Source organism: Corvus kubaryi, unplaced genomic scaffold (assembly GCF_017639235.1).
Source record: "Corvus kubaryi isolate FWS band 111438036 unplaced genomic scaffold, C.kubaryi_AGA036_p1.0 37357, whole genome shotgun sequence".
Taxonomy (NCBI): domain Eukaryota; kingdom Metazoa; phylum Chordata; class Aves; order Passeriformes; family Corvidae; genus Corvus; species Corvus kubaryi.
This window is the reverse complement of record NW_024581117.1, coordinates 15,737,114-15,754,575: the sequence shown is the minus strand read 5'-3', so window position 1 is coordinate 15,754,575 and position 17,462 is coordinate 15,737,114. Positions and strand designations below refer to the sequence as shown.

Here is a 17,462-nt window from a genome sequence, read left to right as displayed (position 1 = left end):
GACTAGTCAGTTCAGCTGTGGAACAAACCTCCCACAGCTGTAGTGCTGTAGCAGCCAAGCTTCCTTGCACAGTTCTGGTGGAGCAGTGACCAGTGAACATTGTGCCAGGTCACCACATGTGCCCTGGTGTGTTGTGTCTGTAGCTCCCCATGTGAAAAACATCAGGACAGCTTTTGCAGATTGCTGAGCGTGTGCAGGTGGAGTTGACCTTGATAGATAACTGTATTTTTAAGCACATGAGATGTAGGTGATACTTGGAAAATTCACTGGCTTTGTAAATGAGCTTATTTTGCTGCTTTAGTGGTGCAGTGAGTTGCAATATCATTCTAAGTGGAAACTTCTTTCATGATCTGTCATGTGTGTATACAAAGGTACATAATGTAACCAAATTTAGTGTATAGCGTCAATGAGAAACAGCTCAGTGTTTGAGACATGTTCCTCTAGTAATGTGGTAAAAGGACTCCTTTCTCCTTTTTGGTTTTTTAAGAGGTTTCTGACCTCCTGTTGCAAAACCATGCTTTCAAACAAAGTTATGTTGAAAGGGTGTTCTGTGCAGGATCACTGGGGAGAGCTCTGCTTTTTGAGCCTCACCTGAGGGAGGTGAGAAGGATAATGTGGAACAGAAGAGAAATGGGTGAATTGAGAAGTGGTAACTGGAGGGCAGTATGGCAGGTAGAGCCTTAAGTGTAGTTGGGGCAGTTACGTGAGCTTCTAGAAGGAAGAGCTCACCTCAGGGAGACTGAAGAGGAATGTGAAATGTTCTAAGCACTTTGTAGGGAAGGGTGTCCAGTACCAGGGTGGGAAGGCCCAGGTGAAATGACTGCAAACTCCTCTTGCAGCTGTAGATTGTTGTTCCACTTCCAGTATTAGTTACTGTCTAAGTGTCCCTTCAGGATACAGCATTCTCTTGTGAATTGTTGGTATTGGATAGTCCTATAGCTGTGACAGGGAAAACAATGCAAATAACCAAGGCAGGAAAGGAAGTGATTCTGCACACCATGGATTTCTAGCCTGTCTTGTGAGCTGAGTCAAATGTTACAAGAAATTGGGCCCTTAAGGATGGACATATTTTCATAGTTACCCACCTGCTCTTAATTAGGCAGCATACAGCATGCCAGTCTTTCTGCTTTGTGCAGGGTAAACTACAGTGGTGAGGAGTCTTGAGGCTTTTAGAAAGGATCTACCTGAGATGAAAGAGTTCTGGCTAGAAGGGAGAGGTAAGATTCTTGTTTTGATACATTGCTTGTATATGTTTTTTTTTAAATACAGGTAGAGAAAGTAGGGAGGAATTAGACTTCAACCAGAAGTACTGCCTTCATTTAATTTTAAATTTAGTATCTGGCTCCAGTCAATTCCCAGTAAAAGTAATTTGATTGTGTTTTCCATAGTAGTACAGGTGAAAGACATTCATCTCTTGGTGGGTGCTATGCTAATTGCATCTGAGTTTTTAACTTGGATACCTAGCAGACAATTTTGAATGGGTTTATGTATGTAGTCATAAATTCTGAAACTAGCTAATTTCTTTGATGGATTGAAACTCTGCTTTATTTTCCTAATACCAGTGGTGAGTTGAAGTTGCTAAAATAATCTGGTTTATGACTGAAATAGCATTATCTGTCTCTTGTTTTTCTCTGAGGAAAACATAATATTTTGATTAATTATACTGTTTTAGAATTAAAATATGACTCCAGAATAATGCTGCCAGGATCACTGAGTAGCACTAACTTGGTGCCTGCATAGTTAGAGATTCAAAGATTGAAATTTGAGCAACTGGGTAGACACAGAACTTCTTTCTGGTGATTCTGGTGTTTTTCTGGCTTGAGATTGTTTTATGACAAAAAAAAAAAGAGTAAAAGGGAAATTTTTGAGAAATGGTTGATGTACAAAATGCATGAAACTAAATAAGTTGGGATTTAGAAAAGCTTTTAGCACCACAGTAGTTTATCACATCAGGATATATTAATAGCTTTTAAAAAACGTATAATAAAAATATTGATAATAATTTGAAAAAAATTTCAATCAGTAATATCTATGACAAATTGTTAAAAGTAAAGGGAGGAGGGAATAAAATTATGTAAGCACTAACTGAGACAAGCTGAAATATAGAGGAAATCAAACCAAGAGAAAGAAACCTGTGAAAATTCCAACTGATACCTTTTCTCTTATTCATTGAGCAATAAAGCAGATTATTTTTTAGTTTGAGGTAACATTGTCATAAGGCTATGCAAGGAGGCTGTGCAAATGAACTAAATTGGTGTGGATAAGACCTTCATACTTTTTGTATTTCTCTTTCATAAAGCAGAAACTTTATGAAATTTTAAGTGATGAAAAGCAGGTATCTTGATCAGCCAGAGAGCATTTTTTAGCTTTGCCTATGAGCTATAAAATCCTGTTAGCAGTTTGTTATTAGTCTAAATGGATCTTGGCTCTTGTCCTGTGATTTGATAGTAAATCATTTAAGCTGAAGTTACAGTGTGTTCAGTAGGAGAGATAAATCACAGCTTCTCTCTTGAGATTGTAGCAGTATGTTAGTCAAAGCATGATAATGGTGGTGAATCAATTAGGAAGGAAAAATTAACAGCACTGTTGTGTGCTGTGCATTAGTGAAGTAAAATACAAAGTTTCTGAAGCACTGTGTTTTTCAGTATATTTGAAGTCTTTATTGTAATTTATACTGGCAGGATATATTAAGTTAAAGAAAACTGCTGACGTGTGAAAAAATACAATATTCTATTTTAAAGGGGAGCTTTTAGTATTTATGGTATGAAGTTAGCAGCACCCTTAAGATGAAGAGTGATTAATTACCTGAATTGAGTAATAGCTATTTCATGAGAACACACAATATTTATTAACTTACAGAACACCTTAATTCTCTGGTGTTCTTTTACATGAAAAATCATTTGAGATTCATTGTAAGAGACGAAGGGTTTAACTAACAAACTTCGTTGGGATAGAAGGCTGCAGTAGCACTAAAACATGCTTTAGCAATAGCATGAAGGTCAGATGTGGATTTTCTTTTCTACCGCACATGCGGTACTTCCCATGGAGCATCTTCAGAAACAGAAATCTCACAAATTCTAATTGCTGATCCTTTTGAGAAAGACATATGTTTCTGTGGGTTTTTGTAGGGAGCCGTTCTCACACAGATAATCAGAAATTGTCAGTCAGAAAGTGGCGTTTTAGCATGTGGTAGTAGCTCTTTATGTTTGGGAGAATAGGTCAGTGCACACAGATAGCAAAGTTGAACATTTCTAATGAAACGTGATGAAGTTGTACTTCTTTAAAAATTGAAGAAGTGGCATACATTTTGATAATGGAATAATGGAGACTCCCTACCCCAACTATCATCTCTGTTCATGATCATTAGGATGCAGAATATTAAGAGCAGAGCAACTGGGCGTAACAGCCGACGTTCAACATCTGTCATGCTGGAGTCCATTAGTGTTCAATTGCATCCTATTGTTTTTGGATTATTCAACCTCATTTCATTGTCATTGCTTTTGCTAGGGATTAATCAGCTGTTTACAGCTACACCAAGTTTTGGAGTCATAATGAAAACAATTGAGCTATAGTTCTAAATATACAATGTTCAGTCTCTAATGAAAAAAGTTACTAATTTATGAATGCTGGTAACAATTTAATTAAGTTTGAAATCAATACAGATAATAAATCATTGTGTGGCAGGTTTTTTTTTTTTCCTTTTGTGTACATCATAAAAAGATCATATGGTATTTCCTTGTAAGTTTATGTAATTATGATTTTAATAATACAAGTACAGTGAAAAATGTTTTGATTATGGGGCGTGGGTGTGTATATATGGTGGCTCCTCTGTTGTTTCAGTTGGTAGCAGAATTGATCCCTTGCTACCAGCAAGCAGATTTTTTTTTCATATCCTCTTTTATTCTTGTCACTTACATAGAGATATTACTAAAAAGACACTTTTAATTCACATAAAATATACATATATACTTTAATCTGGTGTATTAAAAAGGGCAGCTTTCAGGTGATTTGTATACTTGCATGTTTTTGTGTATAACTATCACAACCTATCTATTTTTGCAATTATTAGATAAATCTGTAGCTACATTTTAACTGTTTAAATATATTTAAATTATTTTACTGACATTGAGTTTGCTGACAGACAAATATATAATCCCCTTTTTTCTCAAGATACTACTCTGGTTGAAATGTTGTGTACTTTATACAGTATTTAAATTGTGAGTGCTGAAGGATTTCTAATAATTTGAGTTTACTTATTTTGGTACCATATGTGCAAAACAGTGGCTTGGCCACATATCTTTTAGCTCTTTCTCCTTTTTCATTAATACAGTTATTTCTTCTATCCTCAATACTGAGCCAGAATTTTCACTTGTTTTAATGTATATTACTACAATGCACAGGGATTTTTTTTTTTTCCCCTGAGTTGCAACAGATTATCCATTGAAAGGATCTTTTGCTTAACTGCCCAGTGTCTTGTGGGGCCAGCCAGACACTACTCCAGATGGCAAGTTGTTAGGGCAGGACAGAATGGCTTTGGAAGACTTCTCACCAGATGAAGGCTGTAATGTTGGGATTTTACTGTTTGGTTTTTTTTTCCCCCTGTAGTTCCCAGGGTGGGAAGGTGCTGGGATGGAAGCAGCGTGCCGCCCGCCCACCTGCTACCACCTGTTTAGCTTTTGCAGTTTCTATAAAGCCTCATCTTGTCTGCTCGACACAATCATTGCTGGCCAGCAGGAGCCAAGGAAAAAGAGATCTCTCCTAGGAAGTTACATCTTGAGATCGCAACCCTTCGCCATTGCAAAATTCTCTCCTAAACTGAATCAGAACTTCTCTCATTTGAAATAGCCATTTGGAGTTGTGCCTTTAATCCAGTAAGATCCTTCTTGGATTAAGCGGACCATTTTCTTCAGTAACATACATTTTGAGAATGGAGATTTTATTGTTTTGTCTCTCTTTGAAATTAAAGAAATTAAAAGAATGAAAGCATAAGACATAAAAAAATTCTTTGTTCTTTCTTTAAACAATAAGAAACAATTTTCAGACATTTCCAGAAGAACCAGAAGAACTTTTATTTTATTATATTTTTTTTTTTTGAAGCTAAGAAAAATACTCCGTAGTTGATACTGGCAAACAGATTCAAGAGGTGCGAAGGCTACTCCACATGCGTGCTTTCCTTACCCCTTTTTAGGTACTGAATTTTTGCTAGGTAATCTTTGTGTGTGTGAAAGTGAAGCTGCATCAAATATGAAAACCTGTAAATCCAGTCACCTGGACTCAGGTGTGGAGTCAGACATGCAGTGCCGAAGTGGAGCAGGCTGTGTTGTGAAGTGCAGTTTGGAAAGGATGGAGAATGCTGCCAAGAGAAGACTGGCTGCCAATGCCCGCGAGAGGAGACGGATGCAAGGACTGAACACAGCCTTCGATCGCTTGAGAAAGGTCGTTCCACAGTGGGGTCAAGATAAGAAGCTGTCCAAGTACGAGACTCTTCAGATGGCTCTGAGCTACATCATGGCTCTCACCAGGATCCTTGCCGAAGCTGAAAGGTACAGTACTGAGCGAGAGTGGATTAGCCTGCACTGTGAGCACTTCCATGCCGACAGCTACCACCACTACACGGCACAGAAACCGGCCGCGGACAGCGATCCTTATGCACAGAGGGTGTTCAGCTACCACCCTGAACACTTCCAAATGGCTAATTAGAACTTGTTGCCAGCTAAGAATATGCAGCAGGCCAGATGTGTAATTTAATAATTAGCAAGAGTTAATCTGCTTGACTAAGGTAATATTGGCATTATAATAGCTCATTCTTGTTTGCATCTTATAGTAATTTGACAAAATAAATTTGCTCTGAGAACATAAAATCAAAAGGCATTTAAGATGATTGAATTTAGTTAATGCTGGTGGAAATTGTACTTTTAATTTTAAATATTTCTGACAATTGTTTCCTAGTTTATCACATGTAATTGATGCTTTAATTAAATAAGGTTTTGGTCGTTTTTTTACGGTGATGAATCATGACAGTATTTCTACAGATCATGGGACAAGTTGACCCATGCTGTAACTGAATGGAATAGCACCAGAAGTGAACTTCATTCCATGTTTTTATGTCAGCTTTAAAGTTGTTCTTTAGGTTTTTTTCGCATAAATGGTTCACCTGGAAAAACTTTTATAATGTGTTGGAGTTCTGGTCCTCAGAGAACTAACTTTCTTAAACTTTGTAAGTTTGACATATGGGTTCCGAAGTTGTGTAGGTTTGCTTTAATCCAATTTATGGTGTCTCTTGTATGCTCGAAAAAGAGCTAGTTTCAAGTAATGGAAGGAATGTTTTATTTTCAATGGTTGTAAAAACACGTGTGATTAAATACCATAAATGAGAATGCTTGCGTGAAAATAATCTAAGCTTCTAGATTTTTGTAGGCTTTAAATGATGGGATTTTATTTTCTAATCTTGTGTTATCTGGAAACAATAACAGATTTTGTAAATCATAAATAAAGTGTTTTCTATGCTATGTCCTCACCAAATATCTGAAATTCCTGCCTTAGGAATTACTTACTAGTGGGTTTTCTACTCCAAATGTTACATTACTTCTATCACAATCCTGGCCGTTTTATGTGCTGAAGAACCAACCAGCAAATGATATTTGCTTCCCAGTTACACTAAGGATTGTATTTTACGTATGAGTTTGGGAAAAAAATGATGGAGCATTCTTGCAGAGCAGTTGAGTTCATTTCATCCCTGGTGATGTGCTGAATGGCCTTTTGTTTACTTGCTGCTTTCACTTGTGGGGGATAGAGGGGTCTGGGGAGAAAAGGCAGAAGAGGAAAGGAGGTCGGGAAGATGAAAAAACACGTAGGAGAGGATGGCTGGGAAGCAGATGTGTTTGTAGCTGGGTGTAGAGTGTGCAGAGGCTCAGCTGTCGGTGCCTGGCGTGGTGCCAGCAGACTGTGGAGCTGAAGGGTGCTTCTGCTAGTGCTGCTGAGGGGAGATTCCAGAGACAAGCCCTCCCTAGTGTTAGCTGAGAGAGGGAAGGAGAAAGGGAGCTGCTGTCCCACAACAGCTGGTGGTGGATTTCCAGCAGGGAAGGCTTGTGGGTTCCCTGCTGGCTGCTGCCATGTCTTGTATTTTAGGATTCTTTCAAATGACAAATGAGTAGCTTTGATAGGAGTTATTTTCGACAATTAAGCAGCTTTCAGAGAAGAACAAAGGCATTAATAGGAACTAAGCCCTGCTTGGGAGGGAGAGGGACTGTGCTGCAGGAGCAGTTATGTACGAAGACCTGACCTCCCTGTGTGTCTGTCCCTCACTGATGTTTTGCCCTTGGTCACTGTTGCAGGCTCCTATGTTTCCTGGCGTGGGAATTAAGGATGGTTCTTGGCATGGAGGCTGGGTTTCAGGCTGGCTTAAACACAGGTGGAAGAGGCACTGTGTATTCTGAGCAACTCCTTTAAACACTGGCCATCAGGAATGGGTTTTTAAATGCATATTTAGCCTCTTTAAAGGTAATGAATAGTGTTAATTATTAAAATGTGGGCCTTTGCTTCATGTGAATTACATTAGATCTTTATCAGCAAGCAGAAAGTGGATTCAACCTCAGAGATAGGAAGTCATGTTAACAGAGACAGTAAAATTAATTGTTGTCCATCATATAGTCAAGTTAATACTGTTTGAATATTACTTACCATCAAGTGGCAAGTTTGTGTATGTACTAACAATGAATACAATTCTTAAAAAGTGAAGTGATGTGCTATCTTACCCTGTTTTATTAACTGCAAACTTCAGGCAGACACTGTCTCACCTGCACTGCTAGCACAGCAGTGGGTTTTTCATACTGAAACAGGAATAGGATGCAAATAAATCATGTGATTATGTGACATGGAAAACTTGGGTTAGTGAAAGATTGCCTAAAGCTGAGCTGGGAAGGGGAATACAGTACAAAAGGATAAATGCCAGAGTAGGGTGCAAGAGCACGACTGATGCTTCTGCGCTACTGGCATGTGATTTGTTTTTGTGGGACATGACATTGCAGTAATTCAGGTAAAAGTACTTAACAGTCATTTCTCTTCCAATTTTGTTTCTTCTGTGCAGCATTGTACTTTCTACTGCATATGATGATAGAGTTAAAAACCAATGGATTAACATGCAGGGAATGATTAAATGGTAGTAAACTCTCATAGAGAGGAACAAAGCAACACAAACCATAAAATACCTGTGCTCATGTTACCAAAAATTACTAAGAATTGAAACTGAAGCCCTACAAAGCACTGCAGTGCCGTACATAGAGAGTGAACACTCGTAAATCAGGTCATGGTATCAATCTCTGCTGTTGCACAATATGTTAAGGTTATAATCCCCTGAAATCCCCATTCTCTTAGATTTCATTGTGCTAATGCTTATTTATATCTTTATTTATAATTAGTAATATTGCTGCTGGGAAATTTGTGATTTTATCTAATTTCTTTCTTGGGAGGGTGCAGTGTAGAGCTGGAAGATGGGATTTTCAGTTTACTGTAGTACTGAAAGGCAGCAGATTAAATTCTGTGTAGTGCATACCTGTCTGTCTATTGATTATCTACCAAAGCCTTTTGTGGAGTCAGTTGGGGTGATGGGAAAGTTTAATCATTAAAAATTCTTTCTGAATGCAGTTTGAAAAGCAGATAATATCCATGCTGGTCAGGAATTTTCAAACTCAACAACTATTCAGTAAGTCATTGGTTTCTTTTCACAGCAATCCTTTACAAATACTTCAGTGACATTTGTGAAATGTAAACTTGACTGTTGACTTGGATTTGATTTTTGCTTCCCAAATATTTGTTCCCCACTGACTGTTTGATTCTGGTCAGGTAATGGTGCAGAGCCACCTTCTGTACTGGACTTTGCTGGTGTGGGCATTTCATACCCCCTCCCCTTAAATGATTATGGCTTCTATTGGGCCTCCCAATAAGCAAAAGCTTGGATGCTTGGTGTGTTCTCTGAGGCTGAGTTTTGTTGGCTCATAAATCTTTGTCCCACTGAACAGCAGTGCAAACCTGAAATACTTTTGTTTGTAGTATCAGTACTACATCTGATACATCTGTCCAATTATCACTGTAATTCTAGAACCACATTATTGTGAGAGCATTGGGGATGACAGATGCTTGCTTCATTAAATGTGTGTTGCATACTGTACAGATACGTGTTTCACTATTGAAACTCGGTGTGGGATTCTAATGAACTATTTGTGGGAAATTAACCTCTGTTTCTCTGAAAGGTCTTTCTGCAGGGTTTTCTCTTTGAAGCTATAGATACGCTGCTTCTATGATTCTTTTAATCGTATCACCTTGTTTTAACATGCCCAGAGTTATTTTTGAGCTTGCAACTAGAGTGGCATTTTTAACTACAGTGATTTTTCAGTGGCTAAAAGCAGAATTAGGGTACCACGTTCCCAAAACGTATGTTAGTAATAAAAAGTCAGTGCTTTTTTCCTCATCGTCAGCATGTCTTTCAACCTCCATTAATTCAATTTTTTTAGGCTTTTGTCTTCCATCTCACCATTTATAAGGTATTTAGTGCACAGTCCATCTTGTACTATACATACATACAGGGCAAGACTCAGTTCTTGACTGGAGTTCTGAAATGGTGCTACAGTACCCATCATTTAAAATAAAACTGTGACTGACCTCAGCTATACATTTGCAAAGTCAATGACATTGCAGCTTCCTCCTGTGGGGAAGCATGAGTATCATTAGGTATTTCAATATTTAGCTCACTCCTACTTGCTAAGTAAAACTTTCCTTGTGAAAGCTTTGTGCAAGTCCCTCCTGTGATGGGATTCACTAGGCACAAATTTTTTTAAAAATACTGCTTCCAGGCCAAAGGAATTGATTTGCCAAAGGAAGCTTTTTCTTTAACATAAGTACCCTTACTTTTGGGATTCCAGCTATTTGAGCTAAGCAATATAGATGCGTTTCTTTGTAGTGTAGGAGCCAAACTTATCTAGATTTTTAAAATAAGAATTCACAGAAGTGCTGTTTTCTTGATCTAAATATGTTCAACTCTTCTATTTCTACAAAATATCCAGGGGCAAAAACTCAAGTGCACTGAGGATAAAGACATGTTTATTCATAGAAGAAGCAGTCCAGTGTTTCCTCTACACAGATATCTTACAACAAACATTGATTTCACTTGGTACTTGTGGGCTTCTTAAACAATGCTCTATATTTTAAACTTTAATTACATTTCAAGAAAACCTGGCTTTCAAAACCCCTAACCAACCCCATGTATAATATTTAAATGTATCTTCTATCAGAGTACATTTTAATATTGTCTACTAATTTTTTTCTAATTTGTAATTCAGTTTTCATTTGTACAGAAATTAGCATGAAAAATATATCTTATATAAAATTTGCTTCAAATGTCTGCCTATGTAACTCCAAGGAATGCGAAGTTCATTTTTGACTGGCTTCCTGTAGCCTGGGGTGCATAGTAATATTTTTTCTAACATTTCAGATTGTCTTCAGTATTTTTAGATTTCTTTACAAAACCATGTTGCCCGTTACTAACAGACTGTGTGATCATAAAGGATGGTCACTTTCTGAACAGAATTCCCACTGATATAAATTGAGAACTCCACTGAAACTCACAGCACATATGGCCCAAGATTTCTTTTGATTATGCAGTAAATGGTTCCTTATAGTGGACTTGATGTATAAAGGCATTAATAGAAGTAAGTTATGTTGCTTGGAGCAATTTATATAAAATATAAAGAAGCCATGTTAGTTCATTGAGCTGTAGCTGAGCTAAAATGGTTTAAGAACATTTCCTTTGATCTGACAGGCACAGAAGTACATGGAAATCAGGCAGGAATGGGGAAACATGGTTACATGGGAAAGCAAAATCTGTACTAGCAAATGTGATGGCACTCATCCTTTCTTTGGTTCTGTTCTCTTCTGTATCTGAGCTATGAGATCCAGCTTCCTTCAAGTGTTGGGTTTGCATCATTTAAAACCTATTCCAAAATGTCCTAATGGGCCCTTATACAAAGATGATGCTCACTCATTCACATTGAAGAAAGAAAGAAAGAGTGAACTTCGTGTGTTTTGTGTGTTTGATTGGCCCTCATTCAGACTTTAGCTGCCCAAGTGCTGGATACACAACCAGGGGTTGAAAAGATCAATGCTCTGTCCCAGGCACCCTGTGCCTGAGTGCACGGAGAGTTGCATCAGTGTTGGTCTGGATGCAGCAAATGGGGGTTTCAGGGCAGTGTGGGGGCCAGGTGACCAGTGAACTGCAAAAATTTTTGAGGCACAATGGAGTTCAGCTATGGCAGTCTGTAAGTAGGCGTATATTTTAAAACCAGTGTGAACTGATAGCAAGAATTGCTTAAAAAAGCAATGAGTTTTATTTCACAACTACCTGCTAGAAGCATGGCTAGTATATAACTTGACAATATTTAATATTTTCTTCTAAATAATGTAAATTCTGGTTTCATTAATCAGCTGTCACAGCAAAGTTCTGAGAAAACTTCTGGAATTGTCGCACATTTTCACAATTATTTGAATGTGTGAAGGACACAGTCTTGTATGCACCTATGAAGCGTTTATTTACGTTCAGGTGAGATGAAGGGAAATACATTACTGAACAGGCAGGTGTTTGTTTTTTTCCTTTCATGTGCGCTTAAAATATACTATAAAACTGACGTGAGCATTTTTCTTCCCAGTGAGAATGACTTTGGAAAAAAGAAATCAACTTTAATCAAGAAAAAATATTAACTAGAATTTTAAGGCTCAAAGTGAACATTTTTGTGTTGTAAATAATAAGGCAATTATCAATGAATCGCTTCTCCTGTATTAACAGTATAAATATTTCATTATGTTTTGTAAGGACATTGTTCAGAAACTAATGCTTTTAAACCTGGAAGCATTGAGAACACAGTTCTTAAATGAATTCTTATTCCAGATTTGTTGGTTGAAGTACAATTACTGGCAGTTGTTTATATATGGAGGTGAAGACTGCAGACTTGGGTTTTCCTATTTGAAGTGTGTGCTCTCATCTCCTCATGTTAGCAGAGGTAAGGCGTTCAGAAAGGTTGCTCCACCTTCCATGTGGAAGCAAGGAACTCAGTCCAGTGGTTTTAAGGCAAGAGGTCCAATGATACCGATGCAGACCTATATGTGATGCTGCTGCTGCCTGTGAGGCTGGGTTTGCATCAGTCTGGACCAAAAGTTTAAAGCAAAAATAATACTTTTTGAAATCTAGAATTGCAACACAAAAGTTGTCTTTTCTGCTCTGGTTTGCAACATACTATGCCTCTGATTGGTTTTATACGAAACCAGGACTAGGAGGAAATGGGAAACTAAACCTACAGGATTCTGAATCAGTAAACAGCTGAGAGGTTACAAACCCGAGCGTTTCTGTATCACACTTATACAGCATTATACTCCACATTCTGGTGGTTTCATGGACTTTTGGAGTTAATAACTAACAGTGACTTCAGTGGACCGTCTAACATTAAGTTTTGTTGCTGCAGTAGCCTGCCCTGAGTAAGAGAATGAAAAGCTGTGTTAGTGTAAGGTGGAACTGGTTATTCAGTAAACACCAGCAATGGGCAGCCAGGTTGTTCAGGAGGGAGCAGGGTGGCTCTAGCACATCCTGACACCATGTGGCAACACAGTACTGTCCTACTGTCCTTCTCTTCCACAGGCCTTCTTCCCTTGTCTGTTCCACCACTTAACAACACAAACGTAATTTTGGTGTCTTTTTCTTGCAAGTTCTTCCTTGTGATGGGCATATCAGTACTACTTATTAAACAGCATTGACATCCACTCACACAAGCTGCCTTTACAGGCTGCCTTCATGAGTTCAGTACGCGCAGAGGAGAAATGTCCTTTAAGGAACAAAATGTAACAACTACAGACCATTTGGGATCAGATTCTGAGTTTGTTTTTATCAGTATTTATCAATTACTGGAAGTAATTGAAATTGCTAACTTCTGCGGTTTTTAGGGAAATGTGACAGGTTTTGATCTTTTTGCTGGTAAGTACTGGCCAGGAGAGAATATTATAGTTCAGCTAACAGATTTTGGTGATGTACTTTCTGTAGCCTAACTGTCACTGAGATTTCTGGGGCTCCTTCCTGAATGACTAAGGTTTAATCCTTCTTATGACAGATCTTTGGGAAAAGTCTTTCAGCTTCTTGTCCTCCCACTTCCAAAGAACTGAATGTACATTTTAAGAAACATTGTACCATTTAATCCTCAGCCCATCAACTCAGGTTATAATGATGTGAATTTGAAGACACTCCACTGACATTGCAGAGAAAAGGTGAAGAGATACGGTTTGCACTGTGCACTTTTTTTACTTGCATTGAGCTTTTGGGTGTGATGTCTGATGTTGTAAGATGTGAAAACCATTACTACTGTCAGTAATATTGATCAGTATGATTCCAGCACTGGTAACCAGATAGTTGCCAGAACTAAGTACTAGTATTCCTTTCTTCTACACTGTGTGAAGAACCCTTGGAGCTTGACTTGCCTAATAGGTTAGATTCCAGCAAAAAGGAAAAGTTTGTGCTTGCTTGAATTCTTAGTTTCTACTCAGCTGACAGGTAACTTAATCCAGGTAGGATATTTAGACAGGCAGTGGAAAATAAAACAATTTAGAAGCACAGAGTGATTTAGGTCTGAAGAAAGCTCAGGGGGCCATCTTGTCCAACCTCTCACTCTCAGCCAGGCAAAGGGGCCACAGGGGACTTCCAAGCAGGCAATCTCTTGAATAAGCTTGTGCTTAGGGATAAAGCCTGATGGCCAGTATACAACCTGGAATACTTCAGAACAAAACCTTCTCTCCAGTTCACAAAATAATGGGAAGACCAGGGCTGTAGATGTGAGTAGAGTTTGATCTTTTGTGTCTTAATTTCCTACCTTCCCATTTCCCAACAGCACTGAATTAAGCAGGCAAAATCTAGTAACTTTTCTTGGATTATTTTTCCAAGAGTAATAACTAATATGGGAAACTTTAAATTTTGGGTTTAGTTTTGGAATCCTAGGCCACCCTAAAAACCACGTGAAGATAAGAGGAGCGGTAGATTCTCTGTCCTAGACAACCAGACCCACAGTATGTCTTAAGTTGTGCATCTCATTACTGAAGTCCCTTAACTCAATGCATCACTTCTGATAGCCATGAGTTTTATTTTGTTTTCCAGGAAAGAGGTACAACATGGGCAACATCTGCTTTCCCATGGAAATACCTGCACCTTGTTTTAAATCTTAGGATAAGACTGTGTTTTAGCTGTGTGGTCGGTCCAGTCTGGGGTGAGTTGCCTGAGATTTCTAACAAAAGCATGAGAGTTATAATGATGGTTTTGTTTTATGGTGTTCACTCAGGTGGGAAATAAAACAACACAAGAAATTCACTTCCTCTAAACCCTTAGGGAATCAACAGTTAGGGACAATAGAAGCTGTATTTGTGGGAAGCCCAGTGAAAGGAACTCTTTTTCAGTCTCTGGCTATATCCAATATTCTTTTGCTCTTAAGATAACTCCCCATTGTTTTCTTTGCATATGTAATTTTTTTAAAGTTAAAATTTTAGATTTGAAAAAACCCCAAATATAGCCTAAAATGAAAGTACCTGTTAATTTTTTTTTTCATCTCTGTGACTTTGATCATGACTTTGTTGCATTCTGCAGCCATACTGAAAGCAGTAAGTAAGAAGTGCTTGAAAACAATGTCCAGAGAAAAGGGTTAGCAGTAATTGAAAGATGCAAGAAAACACTGTGAACATTTGCAGATTCACAGCTGGGGGCTATTAATGTAACTGTATAGGTGCCAAAATATTTAAATCAATCATTAAGTGTTGTGACTTAACACCTTCTGTAGAGCTTTCATTAATTTGCCTTATTTATTACCACTGTTAGTTACAGTAGGGTTTTTTCTAGCTTTTCACATATAACTGTTGCTTAACTTCTTAAACTTCGTATACTAACAGAATTTTCTGTCTTCACGTTAGACACCACACCCGTGACCATTTCCTAAATGGTGGTGAAAATTTACCAGGTCGCAATTCCTTTCCATTTAGCTATAAAATGAGCTAGATGGTAGATGCACATTAAAAATTAGGAAGAAGAGACTGACATTTAAAAGCCATGAAGTTACAAGTTTGGTATCATCTGTGTTAAAGTCAGAGGATCACTAACATGGTAAAGAAAAAAGTATGAAGCACATCTGGAAAATAGTTTCAGCTACAGGCTCAAGAGAACATGCTTCAGACACGAGGAATTTTCATTTCCTATGTGCGCCTTACGCACATGTCCTGTACCTTATTTTATGAACCTTTACACCAAGAGTACACAGTTCATTGAGTACACACACACACAAATATAAATATTTAGGGTATACAGCTGTACCTACATGAAATGCTATATTTATCTAATCTGGAATTCAAAAATTCTAAAATAGTCTGGCATAATCATATATAAAAATGAGTTACATCTTTTCCCTTTAACTTGTGCTTTGTGATTATTTGGCATGTTTTTTAGAATTACATTCAAAGTCTTGTTGTTTACCCTCATTCAGGATTGTTGTTACTGTAATGTCAATGTTTTCACTGGCAGTCTTCCAGCTAATCATCATCAATCCTTACCATGGCAGCTACAGCGCAGTAGCTCTAATTCAAGAAGTAAAAGTGGCATTGGTTTTTAGGTGCTGAAAACTATGTTTACTATGTAATTCTTAGCAAACTACACAGTTCTGAATTTATTGCACAACACTCCATACCACAATTATCCTGCATTAAAATCATATGCAAAAGTCTTGTACGATATATTACTTGCAGCATTTGCAGCAGCAGAACACTTAATTACAAACAAGTTGCTTGTAAACCTTGAGCATCTTGAGTTGTACCTCTTTTTGTTTTTATTTAGTTTTTCACAGTTCTAGTATCTCCGTAGGTGCAACTGGAACGAGCGTTTGTTTTTCAAAGTTCTTCACTCTCCACCAACTTTTGGGTTGGGGATGAAAACAGCATAGGGCTCTCAGGAGCTGGAAAGGCAGAGAAGATGTCGAGTCCTTGGCTGCTGAGGTTCGTGTAGCGGCTGCCACCGGGGCGGAGCTTGACTGCTTGTGGAATTTGACGGTGCCACTGAGCTGAAGCAACAGAAACGTAATGGGATGTATAAACCTCTAGTTCTGGTCACAATGAAACAAAAATACACACACCTGGAAAGTTGCTTCCAACATCCTTGAGGAGAGCACGGTATTGTTCTTTCAGGGTTAGGGTCTGTTCTTCCAAATATTATCATTGGCATAGTCTGTGTGTTCAGTAATTTTATTGAAGTCTACAGATAAAATTTCATCCCTGTTCAATGGGAACGTTTGCATGGATTTCACAAAGTCCAAAATTTAATGATTGAATCTTTGGAGCCTTCCCCAAAACCCTTGCAATCAAAACTGAAAACATACCATAGCATGAACAGAGATGAACAAACTGACCAGGGCTCTGATTCTGTACTACTTCATCCTCTGGATTGCTTTTCTTCAAGGAAGTGATTGCAGTTTTTATTGCCCTCTAGTACTTACAACTACTAACTAGTAGTTGTAACTTCTGGATTTTTTTTTAAATACTGAAAGAAATGTAATCCAAAGATCCATATTCAGTAATTTAGAAGTAACATTCAGCATGTTCCCATATGAACCACTAAATACCACTAAAATTTTGTAAAAATATTATATTAGGTAATACCTAGCAGTTGTTATCCCTAAAACACTTCAGAAAAGGGAAAATTATATTTTCTTTGCCAGTGTTTATCGGTATGGGTCTGCACCCAAATTAGATAGACACATCTGTCAGCAGTTCAAATGAAAGGGTATGAAAATGGAAGTCAACTTCAGGCTCCAATGCTTTGAGGTAACTTAGTGTGGGAGACTACAATCTACATGTTAAGCATAAGAAATGTCTTTCCATGCTGAATTTTGACCTTCTCTGGAAATATTTTTAAAAGAGCCTCCTTTTTTTCTTGCAGCACCTAATGTGTTTCTACTTGAACTCATTATTTACTCATTATTATTTTTCTTTGCACACTTAATTGCAAATATCAGACCACACCCTCAATCTCTCGACCCAACCCATTCAAAATAGCACAAAGAAAAATGACTTCTGTCACTCACTTTGGGGTGTGAGCTGTGTATTTTAGAAAATGTGGCTGGAATTGGGAAGCATTTCTTGATTTCTATATTTTTCCTGTTTGTGCCTTGAGTATTTCATTTGAAAATTTATGTCTTTCAACATTTAGATATCTAAGGAATTTTAAAATTTTGTATCACCTTTCTTGAATCAGCCTCTCCCCAGCCCTCGATTCTTCCATTACTATTGCCCATATCACCACAAGGTGGCAGGAGGCTGACAGAGATGCACTGGTGACTTACTTCTGATAATTAGGTGGGGTTTAAAAACAAATGAGAAATATGAGTTTGAAAACATGGGGTTTTTGT

At 37.9% G+C, this 17,462-nt stretch overlaps 2 protein-coding genes across 3 annotated transcripts in view; one reads left to right on the top strand and one right to left on the bottom strand.

Annotated features, from left to right (window-relative positions):
* The window catches only part of PBLD (phenazine biosynthesis like protein domain containing), a 31,927-nt gene extending 25,405 nt beyond the window's left edge, over positions 1–6,522 (top strand). Inside the window, exon 9 of the mRNA XM_042033424.1 lies at positions 5,189–6,522. Within this exon, the coding sequence (XP_041889358.1) occupies positions 5,189–5,700 (512 nt within the window). The 3' untranslated portion in view covers positions 5,701–6,522. The remainder of the gene's footprint in view (positions 1–5,188) is intronic.
* Positions 6,523–10,078: 3,556 nt separating this feature from the next.
* Positions 10,079–17,462, bottom strand: part of MYPN (myopalladin) — a 76,176-nt gene continuing 68,792 nt past the window's right edge. For both annotated transcript variants that reach the window (XM_042033408.1, XM_042033406.1), the window contains exon 20: positions 10,079–16,118. In XM_042033408.1, coding sequence (XP_041889342.1) covers positions 15,949–16,118 — 170 coding nt within the window. In that variant the 3' untranslated portion in view covers positions 10,079–15,948. The remainder of the gene's footprint in view (positions 16,119–17,462) is intronic.